The following is an 11,356-nucleotide window of genomic DNA, read 5'->3' on the forward strand; positions in this document are numbered from 1 at the left end:
TAGAACCAGGGGAGGCTGGGAGACCGGACTCCTGGGTTCTTTCCCCATTGCCGAGAGGGGAGTGGGGGTGAGTGGCTTAGAGCAAGGGGGACTGGGAGCCTGGACTCCTGGGTTCTCTCCCCATCGCTTGGAGGAAGGAGTGGGTTAGAATGGGGAGGGGAGCTGGACCCTCTGGGTTCTGGGTGCAGTGGGGCTGTGGCATGAGGTGCTGGCCAAAGAGAGTTTGCTCATTTCTTGGGGTGCTAGTGGGGATGAGGGTGTCCCCAGTACACAAGGAGAGCCCTGGAGAATTCAGCACTCAAGAATTGGGATTAGGACATGGAGTGTCCCATCCCTGCTCTGTGCCTCAGTTTCCCCCTCTGCCAGCCCTCCTGTTTGAGCACAGTGGGTGTGAGGGGGTTAATCCATTGGTGTCCTGTTGACTCAGCTCTCCAACAGAGTTTGGCTTTAGTCCCAGGCCAGGAGGAGTGGAGATCGGTGGAGCCCAGCCTGTCACCTGCAGCATTATGGGAAATGCAAATAAGAAAGGGTAAGTGCCCCAATCCCACCCAATTCAGGTGTAACCCATTCCAGCGCTGGGGCTAGAGTCCACGATTCCTGGCTCACAGCCCCGCCCCACTCGACTTCAATCCCCTGCCCCGCCCCCCCCCAGCTGGGATAGAACCCAGGAGTCCTGGTTCACAGGTGCCCGCCCTGCTGTGCGTTTCCCAGGCCAATCCCACCCACCTCCTCGAAGCCAGCTCCAGAGGGGATGGTGGATCGACTCCAGGAGGACGTCACCTGCTCTATCTGCCTGGACATCTTGGAGGACCCCGTCTCCATTGAATGTGGCCACAACTTCTGCCGGGGCTGCCTCGCGGCTCACTGGAGTGGGGTCTCGGCTTGGGGGTACCAGTGCCCCGAGTGCCGGGCTCCCTGCTCCAGGAACCGGATGACCCCAGACACACGTCTCAAAAGCCTGGTGGAGAAAATCAGAGACCTGCCACGTGAAGGGACGTTGACAGGAACAGGGACAGCGAGCCCTGAGGTGAGTGCAGCCCTCCTGAGGCTGGTCCAGAGATGCAGCCACCTCTGGGGTGGGGCAGGGGGGGAACAGCTGCATGTTTGCTTCCTGCAGCACGGTGTCCCCTATCTCCACGCTGGTGCCTTGGGGTCAGGGGGAAGGCCGGCTAAGGGGATTCCTGTGTGCCTTTAGCAACCGCTCAGGTCCCTGGGCTGCTAAGGGGGGAGCTGGGCACTCAGGGCTCAGACCTGCTGATAAGAAATTAACGAGCAAGCTACCAGGCTGTGACTCCCGACGGGGCCCCGGTGAGGGGACATGGACTAGCTGGAAGTGGGGGGGAGAGGGTGGGGCACTGGCTTGGATGTGGCCCATGGTGGGACTGGCTGGTTCAGGGAATGGGAATGGGGCTCTGATCCGGGGGAGAAGGGACTCACCAGCTCAGGGGTGGGGTCCCAGCTCTGATCCTGCTCTGTCCCTGCAGCCGGGGCCAAGGGCTCAGCCGGGGCCGAGGGCTCAGCTGGGGCCGGGGCGCCCGGTGCAGCTGGTGCGTCTGGACGAGGAAGGGGGCCTGACCCTGGACAAGGAGGCCCTGAGCCACTGCCTGGAGCAGGGTGGGGTGGGGGATGCCCCCGTCTGCCTGGTGTCCATTGTCGGGGAGCAGCGCCGGGGCAAATCCTTCCTGCTGAACTACCTGCTGCGTCGTCTCCAGAGCCTGGTGAGTGCAGCCCTGATCCCCTCCCAGAACCAAGGATAGAACCCAGGAGTCCTGGCTCCTGCCCCCCTGCTCTAACCCACTAGACCGTCTAGACCCTTGTCTGTGTGTCTGTCTCAGCCTGAGTTCTGCCTGTCCATCATCTTTCCAGTGTACTGGTCCCCGTGCTACTTGCCTGCTAATAAAATACCCACAGTCCCCCGACCCCCTGCACTAATTGCGCTGTCCCCCATGTCTTCTTCTTCCCCCCACCCCCCAGGATGTGAAGGATGGATCCTGGATGGGCCGGGAGGAGGAGCCCCTGGAGGGGTTCAAGTGGCGAGTTGGTGCCCACAGCGTCACCAAGGGGGTGTGGGCGTGGAGTCAGCCCTTCTGGGTCCCCTCCGAGGGGGGGCAGGTGAGTGGGAAGAGGGGTGGGGAAATGGGGTGGGGGGATGAGTGACTGCAGCAGATCTCTACTGGGGGAGCAGAGCAGAGCAGAGCAGACAGAGCTTGGGTGGGCTCGGAGACCTGGTAGTCAGGGAACACAGAGCCCACCAGGGGCTGGGTCTCACTGGGTGCTGGGGCATGTGGGGGGCAGAGTGGGGAGCTGGCATGAGACACTGGCCCGTGGCTCCCCCCTGCTCCCCAGGTGGCCGTGCTGCTGGTCGACACCGAGGGCTCCATGGACATCGCCAGAGACACGGAGACCAGCGTGAAACTCTCCGCCCTCTCCATGCTGCTTGGCTCCTACCAGGTAGGCAGTAGGGGGCGCTGTGCTGCAGGGAGCGGGGCAGGGCTCAGCAGGGGGCGCTCTCCCATTGCAGCCAGGGCCGGCCCCGATGCCCCAGGTTGTCACTAGGGGGCGCTGTGCTGCGGGGAGAGGGTCGTGCTGGTTTCTGTCTCTAACCCTGTCCTCTCTGATGACTTGCAGATCCTGAATGTTTCCAGCCAGCTAAAGGACCCCGATCTAGAGTATCTGGAGGTGAAGGGGGAGGAGGGCAGGACATGGTGCCATTCTCCTCGAGCCCCAACGGGGTACTCTGCCCATTCTACGGCTGGGGAAACTGAGGCCCAGGGAGAATCAGTGACTTGCCTGAGGTCACATGGGGAGTGTGTGGAACAGCCAGAGTTAGAACCCAGGAGTCCTGGCTCCCAGCCCCCACCCCTGCTGTTTTAACCACTAGACTGCAGTCCCCTCCCAGAGCTGGGGAGAGAACCCAGGAGTCCTGGGGCCGAATCCAGCAGGGCCCAGCTTCTGTGCTGCTCCAGGGTCTGGAATTCGCCCCTGCCCGAGCTCCATCCTGACTGAGAACATGGGTGTTGCCAGGACTCTGGGAAAGTCTCAGACTTTGGCATCTTGGTCTATTCTGCTCCTACCGTCGGTGGGCAGGGGGGGCAAAGAGAGCCCCTGGCATGGGGCAGGGGGGAGGGGAACCTTGACTTGCAGTTCTGCCCTTGGGCCACTAGGTGTCTCTGCAGCAGAGGGGGAAAGCCCTGAGACCCGGGGAACAGACCCAGACCAAGCTGGAGGGGCTGCTTTGTGGGTGGGTGGGTGGCAGGGGGGTGTTTGTTGGTAGGATTTCCACCCCCACCTGCCACCAGGGCACACGCTGCCTCCCTGCCCCAGGGATCTCAGCCCCCTACTCTCTCTGCTCTGCAGATGTTTCTGCACGTGGCCGAAGAGGTGGGAAAGGAATACGGGCTGGAGTCCATTCAGGTGAGACGACTTTCCCCCCCATCCCCCCACCCTGCTCCATGCAATCCCCTTGCCCCACTGCATGGGATGCTCCTGCCCCAGCCACTCCCTGCCCCACACCCGAGGGGTTCAGCCTTCCCCTCCTGAGATTGTCCTGTCTCCCCTGCAGCAGCTAGACCTGCTGGTGCGGGATTGGAGCAACTCCCCGGTCTTTGGAACGGACGGTGGGAAGGAGCATCTGAGAGACGTCCGACAGGTGACTGTGGGGCTTGACACGGGGCCTTTGCCCTCTGCGGGGTGCTGGCTCCGATCTGGCCGCAGGGCAAGGGCCTGGCTGGCTCAGGGGAGCAGGGAATGGGTCCCGGAGTATTTCCCTCCATTGATGTCTCACTTTGCTGATTCCCCCGGCTCTGGCAGATGCTGGTGGCGAGGTCCCCTTGCAAACACCCCAAGGCCCTGGAAGCGCTGAGCAGAAGCAAAACCCGCTGTTACGTGATGCCCTTCCCTGGCAAGCGGATCATGACTGGAAGCCAGGGATGCCTGAGAGGTAACGGACCCGGGACAGCGGCTCTGAGCCTGCACGACGGGGCGTCTCCGTCTCTGCCGGGGAACGGGCCATGGGGGGACGCTCCGGCTTTGGGTTCATTGCCATGTCCCTCCCCTTTGCAGACATGGATGAGGATTTCCGGGAGAGCCTGAGGGACTACGTCACCGGCCTGGTGGCCTCAGCCGGTCAACACGTCTGGAGGGACCAGCACGGGGCGCTGGTGACCGGGTCACAGCTCGCTGCCAAGATAAAGGTGGGTATTGGCTAGCTGGGCATGGCGTCTCAGTAGGGGGCGCTCTCCCCTGGCTATCAGTGCTGGCCCCAATACCCTATGTGGTGCTAGGGGGTGCTGTGCTGCGGGGAGCGGGGTGGGGGCTTCGCCCTTTTTGCTGAACTTTTGTTAATTAAGAATGAGGGTTGTATTTATAGCCTAGCAGAATCCCAGCTTGGATGATTCTACTGAGCCTTCCTAAATCATCCAGGGAAGTTCTTCATTTCCCCCGCCAAACTGATTCCCACCGTTGTCTTATGGCTGTTCCTAAGCTGCCCTGCCCCAGAGGTGGCTGCATCTCAGCGCCGGGCGAGCCATCCCCATGTTCCCACTTTTCTAAGCCCTGTGGAGTCTGTATTGTGATTTCTTGTGCTTTCTTTGCAGAAATTCTCTGATCTGATGAAGAAACATTGCTTCGGCTTCTCCTCTCCCGCTCAGGTACCTTCTCTGCCTTTCTCTGACTCTGACCTGGTCAAGGGGTGTGTCCCTCCTCCTGTATTCACTTCCGATGTAAAACTGTAGCCTACTTTTGCCTTGTCCAAAAGGTGGCTGCATCTCATGTCGGGCAAGCCATCCCCGTGTCGTGTTGTTGTGAGTCTATTCCCCAGCTGCTCCTTCCCCTCCCACAGTATTCTTGCCAGCAAGTTAAAGAAGTATGGGCTGGATGAATGCACTATAAGGTGGATAGAAAGTTGGCTAGATTGTCGGGCTCAACGGGTAGTGATCAATGGCTCCATGTCAAGTTGGCGGCCAGTATCAAGTGGAGTGCCCCAAGGGTCGGTCCTGGGGCCGGTTTTGTTCAATAACTTCATTAATGGTCTGGACGATGGGATGGATTGCACCCTCAGAAGTTTGCGGATGACACTAAATTGGGAGGAGATGTAGATACGCTGGAGGGTAGGGATAGGATACAGCGGGCCCTAGACAAATTAGAGGATTCGACCAAAAGAAATCTGGTGAGGTTCAACAAGGACAAGTGCAGAGTCCTGCACTTAGGACGGAAGAATCCCATGCACAGCTACAGACTAGGGACCGAATGGCTAGGCAGCAGTTCTGCAGAAAAGGACCTAGGGGTGACAGTGGACGAGAAGCTGGATGTGAGTCAACAGTGTGCCCTTGTTGCCAAGAAGGCCAATGGCATGTTGGGATGTATAAGTAGGGGCATTGCCAGCAGATCGAGGGACGTGATTGTTCCCCTCTATTCGACATTAGTGAGGCCTCATCTGGAGTACTGTGTCCAGTTTTGGGCCCCACACTACAAGAAGGATGTGGAAAAATTGGAGAGGCCAGCGAAGGGCAACAAAAATGATTAGGGGTCTGGAGCACATGACTTATGAGGAGAGGCTGAGGGAACTGGGATTGTTTAGTCTGCAGAAGAGAAGAATGAGGGGGGATTTGATAGCTGCTTTCAACTACCTGAGAGGGGGTTCCAAAGAGGATGGCTCTAGACTGTTCTCAATGGTAGCAGATGACAGAACGAGGAGTAATGGTCTCAAGTTGCAGTTGGGGAGGTTTAGGTTGGATATTAGGAAAAACTTTTTCACTAGGAGGGCGGTGAAACACTGGAATGTGTTACCTAGGGAGGTGGTGGAATCTCCTTCCTTAGAAATTTTTAAGGCCCAGCTTGACAAAACCCTGGCTGGGATGATTTAGTTGGGGATTGGTGCTCCTTTGAGCAGGGGGTTGGACTAGATGACCTCCTGAGGTCCCTTCCAACCCTGATAGTCTTTGATTCTCCCCCAACCCCAGAAGTGGCTGCACCTCAGCACTGGGTGAGCCCATCCCTATGCAGTGTTGTGTGTGGCTGTTGCCATGTGCTCCTCCCCAGAGGTGGCTTCATCTCAGGAGCGTGTTGACACTTGTTGGAAAAAGTTTGGTTTTTTTCCCCCCGACGAGAAATTTGAGTTTCCAGCGAAATATGAGAAGTTGAAATACTTGATGTGGTGTCTCATGGGAATTATAGTTTGGCTCTGCATGCTCCCTTTTCTCCCTATAAATCAGCTCTCTGGTCGGACTGCAACTCCCATGATGCACCATAGAGGAGGGGATGATGCATCATGGGGCTTGTAGTTTGGGTGCCTGGCTTCTTGCTTAGCTGCCATGGTGGCTCATGGGAGTTGTAGTTTCACACTGGCTAGTGGCATCGCTCTGTTACATGAGGTTGCTGCAGTTGCTAGGTGGAGACAGGGCCCCATAAACTGCGGCTCACCCCGGCCTTGTCCTCCCTGTGCAGATGGCCATCATCTTCCACAACCAGAGAGTCCTGGACAGGGCCAGTGCAGACCACGCTGTGTTTTTGAGGGAGAAGGTGAGTCTGTGCGGCAGGGGCCCCTGTTCCCCAGCCAGGGGAACCCCAGGGAACTGTCCTGGCCAACCCCACTGGCTGTGGGCATGAGGGGGCCCCCCCATCTCAGTCCTGGTTTGTGCCGTACCCGGCACAAGGGGGAGCCCCCATCTCATTTGGGAGGGTGGGGTCCATGCAGCGCTTGTCCCTTCTAACGCTCTTGGCCGTCTCCTCTCCCGGCGGGCGCAGGACGGCGACTCCCAGAACATGGTCGCCTGCCTGAAGGTGTGGCCGAGCAAGATGGCGGAGCTGTTCGCGGAGCGGCGTGGGCAGTTGCTCTGGCGGTGCCGGACGGACATGCGGGAGCTGGCGCCGGAGACAGAGGCCCAGCTGACGGAGCTGGAGGCGGTGCTGACGCGGGAGGCCGAGACCTTCCTGGAGAGCTACGGGAAGCGCTTCAAGAAATTCGCCATTTTGGCGGGCGTGGGCGCAGGGGTGCTGGTCCTGGGACCGGTGGGGGGCGCTGCCGGTGCTGGGATCGCCGCTGCTGCCATCGCTGCCGAGGTGGCGGTGGCCATTGGGGCTGGGACGGGCGCCATGGCCGGGATTGTCGTGGGCGGGGGCGTGGGCGGGGGAGTTGGTGGGAACATCGCCCAGAAGGATAGGCAGAGGGCCAAGGCTCCTGGCGGCGGGAGGGAGGAGGAGGACGGCACTGAGGATCTATCTGACGAGAAACCCCTGATCTGATTGGTGCCCCCCCCAGAATCTGGGGCTGACGAATGGGGTGACAGGACAGCAGCGTGGCCTGGACACGTCCCCCACAAGCCGCCCCAGATTCTAAGAAGGGACGTTTAGATCCTCTCGTCTGATCTGCTGTGCCACCCAGGCTGGAGAATGCCGCCCACTTCCCCCTGCCTTGGGCCCGATATCTCTTTTGCACTAAATCGTTTCCCGGAAAGGCGGCCAGTCCGGCTCGGAATCTGGAAAAGACGGAGACCCCCACCGCTTTCCCGCTGGTGAATCACCCGCGCTGTGAGAAATCGGGTGCCTCGTTTCCAGCTGGAGTTTCTCGCTTTAACTTGCAGCCCTCGGTTCTCGCTCTGCCTTCCTCCAATGTTGCAGGGCCACTCTGGCTACAACACAAAGCTCTTAGAAACACCCTGCCGACGGCCCTCTCCCGAGATCACCCGCTAGGGGTGACCATGGGCCCCTGGCTTAGTTCCTACAGCGGCAGCTGTGTTGTCTGGTCCCGTGGGATAGATATCCAGCCACTCCTCTGAGCGGGAAGGCGGGTCCAGGGGAGAGGGCACAGAAAGACGTGGATTGGGTTTCCTGCTCTACCATGGGCTTCCTCTGTGACTTTGGCCAAGTCACTTAGTTTCTCTGTGCCTCAGTTTCCCATCTGTATACTGAGAATAATAATGCATTGAAAGATGGTGAGGGGTTTGAGTTCTACTGAGAGAAAGCGCTATCCAAGATACAGGCATCGTTATTTATTCTGCGGGAGGGCTATAAAAGCATCCAAAGCTAAAGGATTTTCTGTTCAACACCCATGAACGCACGCCGAGCAGGGGACACCGTCTGGCCAACTCCACAGGAAGGCTCATCTCCCACCCTTCGGCGCTGGTGAAAAGCCAGGGGTTGGGCTTGAGGATTTCCAACCAATGAGGGCTCGGGCTAGGGGTACTCTCCAGCTGTTCCATGCCCACGCCAGCCTCAGCTGGCGCCTACGATCCCGTAGGCCGCTCTAGCGTGAGGTACGGGGTCAGCTCCATCATGGCTTTGCCTTGGTGAGCCGGGAGCGCCCCTTCTCGTCACAGATTCCAAGGCCTGGGTAACATGGGCCATGACCCTGCACTGAATTAATTCCTGCTTGAACTGGAGTGATCTGTTAGAGAAACTTCCCATCTCTAATTAAAAATGGACAATGATGGCAAATCTGCCACGACCCTTGGTAAATTATTCCAATTGTTCACTGTTAAAAATTTCTGCCTTACTTCCAGTCTGAATTTTGTTGAGCTTCAACGTCCAGCCATTGGAACATGTTAGACCTTTCTGTGCTAGACTGAAGGACCCATTATGAAATATTTGTTCCCCAGGTGGGTACTTATGGACTGGGACCCAGTCACTCCTTAACCTGCTCTTTGAGTCCTATCTTCCTAAGAACTCCTTGGAAACCTAATATCAGGGCTGCAGGTTTTCAAAGGTTGCACCTCTTGGTACCTAAGAAGAGAAAGCAGAAGTCACTTGAGACTGTGGTCTGCAAAGTGTCCAATGGGAGAGGTTAGGTTTCTGCTGGAAGGTGGCCAGTCAACAGGTCTTGGGTGCAGGACAGTCTCAGAGCAATGGAGGCATTTAAGCAATTTCCTTTGTGCCCAACAGGAGGAAAGATATTTGGGGTACTGTGTTAGGGTGTCAATGTACGGATGAGTGCGTGCGTGAGTCTGTGAGCACCTGTAAATGACTGTCATGGGGAGTGCTAGAGAGTAATCTCCCAGATCTAAATAACTGTGAAGTTCTGACTCTTCGAACCTTGCATGGTGAGTTCCTAGTTTTGGGACAAGTCTCCCCAGAAACCATCAGCTGTAATTTGGTTCAGGGAAGATGCAGCTTCTGTTTAACGGAAGGACTTTAAACTGCTCTTGGGGGAATTCTGCGCCAAAAAAATTTAAAATCCTGCGCAGAGTTTAAATTTCTGCACATTTGATTTGTCAAAATAACCTTATATAATCACACCAGTTTCATTTATTTTGGTAATTTATTTCAAAATACCTATCGGCAATATTTCTGTAACAGTCCAGACACCCACACAAATTCCCCCAGGAGTAGAAAGTTGAAGAAACCCTGACAACTCAGTTCCTGCTTTTCTGCCCCCTCCCTCCCCTGCTTCCCCGAGCTCAGCTGTCCCCACCTCCTCAGCCCAACCTCAGCCCGCTGATCGTGTTTGTCACGCTCCTCTGGACTCTCTCCAATTTGTCCATCTGTCTTAAAATGCGGTGATGAAAACTGGAGATAGGATGCCAGCGGAAGCTTCACCAGTGCTGAGTAGAAGGGGACAGTTGCCTCCTGAGTCTGACATATGACCTTCCCGTTAATACAGCCCACGTGACATTCCTCATTTTCGCACCCCATCCCACTCTTGTCTTTGGTGATTTGAGTGCGTTGATGACTTGATTCTAATACCGCTGCTGCAAATTTGGCTACTTGATCTTATTTTCACCTCAACTGGAGAATGGCTGAGTCAGTTGGGTAGAGTTTGTACCGGCTTGGTCTCAGTGATCTGTTTTCTTGACTTTGTATTTGTGGTGGGTTGTTTTACTTGTAATAAAATGGCGAGAAAGCAGACTGGGTCATCTTTTCTTTCGATCAGCAACTTAAGCCGGAACCATAGAGAATCTTTGGCTGGTACATCATCAAGTGGCCTCACTCCCCACACAAGGACCCTCCTGGAAACACCTGAGGAAGAAAGACTGAACTGGGGGAAGTGCTGGTCCCAGGCTAAAAGGATTTCTTAGCCAAACTCGGTAAACTGCTTGTATCATCAGCCAGGGTGAGAAATTGCTCATTCATATCCAGTCTTGTGAGGATTTTAGGCTTTGTTGGCGTAAACCAGTGTGCACTTCAGTGAAGTGTCTGGGGAACATCTCAGCATCACATCGAGGGGAGAGCGAACATATTAATGAGTTTACTTTGTCCAGATCCCTGTGCAGTGTGAGAGGGTAGAATTCTGGGTTTATACTCCAGCAGGGGGGTGTGAGCTGGGGATTATCTGTTGTTGGCTCATGCAGAGGCTGGCCAGAGCCCCCATGTAACTGCAGCTGGGTGCGTCCTGCCTGCGTGAATGCGGATGGAAGTGTAGGACCAGGAGCCGTCTGCAGCTTGTCACAGCAGCACAGTGGGAGAGGGAGCCCAGGCTGGTGGGTCAGTGGTACCCCAGTTTCAGGTGGCACCCCTGGGGGAACCTGTCACAAATTACCTCCCCTGTCTTACAGATGATGCTCCTGCAGCCTTTTCATTGTATCTCAGGCTTTCCTCCTGTTTTCCCCAGCAATGGTGTGAACTTTCTCAGTGTTGGATTGTGGGGTTACTCCATAGCCCCTGTTTTCCGCCCTGGGATCTCCCTCCAAGAGGTTTGCTCCTGCCCCAGAATGAGAGAGGCTGGGGCATGCTTCGTACTCTCATTGGCTGCTGTACTATAAACCATCAAAAAGAATGGACTATACTGGTCCCAGTCCCTGGGGTGCTGTTCTGCAAAGGGAGCCAGCGGACCCCCCAGAAGTGCTTTTGACCCTTTCAGCCACCCCATCCGATTGGGGGTGTGCTGGGGTGGCCGGGTTTTGTGGATGCCTAGACTCTCCCCAACCCGTCAAAAAATGTTGGATTCAACTTGTTTCCCTTAATCTGTGAGTAACTCACCCTGGAGCCCAAAGGTGGTGAGGGATTCGTTCCCTGGAAACAAACCCAGTTTCTTCCAGTCTCTGCTCGTCGGCTGCGTTTCCGAGAGGAAGGGCCCGTGGACTTGCTGATGACACGAGCATGATGCTGTGGATACCCGCGTCCACACCAGCCCTGTGCTTTTGCCACCTCAGCGCTGGCGTCGCAGGACTCGGTCCAGGCCGGGGCACACGCCAGGAGCCGCGTTGCCCCAAAACTTCAATGAATTTTAACCAAAATGACCAAAACGTTCACTCTGGAATGCTGGGGGTAACCAAGATGCAAATGAGGTCTGGTCCATGCCAGCCCTTCCTCCGCTTCACCAGTAGATGGTAGCAGAGACCTCCTTCCTCACTGAGCTTCAGGGTAGCACTGGGTGAAAGTTTGAAGGCTGATGAATGTAGATTTGGCTTGACTGAAACCTTTC

General features: G+C 56.5%; 2 protein-coding genes across 2 annotated transcripts in view; both read left to right on the forward strand.

Moving 5' to 3' along the window:
- LOC144265861 (prostasin-like) overlaps positions 1-11,356 on the forward strand; it is a 363,252-nt gene that overhangs the window by 8,264 nt on the left and 343,632 nt on the right.
- On the forward strand, positions 507-7,420 carry LOC144266406 (RING finger protein 112-like). The gene is made up of 13 exons (XM_077819860.1): positions 507-529; positions 712-1,027; positions 1,503-1,718; positions 1,975-2,112; positions 2,347-2,451; positions 2,629-2,679; positions 3,358-3,414; positions 3,563-3,649; positions 3,811-3,940; positions 4,063-4,193; positions 4,596-4,649; positions 6,445-6,519; positions 6,745-7,420. Exons 1-13 carry the CDS (start codon positions 507-509, stop codon positions 7,240-7,242), a joined length of 1,881 nt encoding a protein of 626 aa, XP_077675986.1. The 3' UTR covers positions 7,243-7,420.

The sequence above is a fragment of the Eretmochelys imbricata genome, chromosome 6 (genome assembly GCF_965152235.1).
Source record: "Eretmochelys imbricata isolate rEreImb1 chromosome 6, rEreImb1.hap1, whole genome shotgun sequence".
Classification (NCBI taxonomy): Eukaryota; Metazoa; Chordata; order Testudines; family Cheloniidae; genus Eretmochelys; species Eretmochelys imbricata.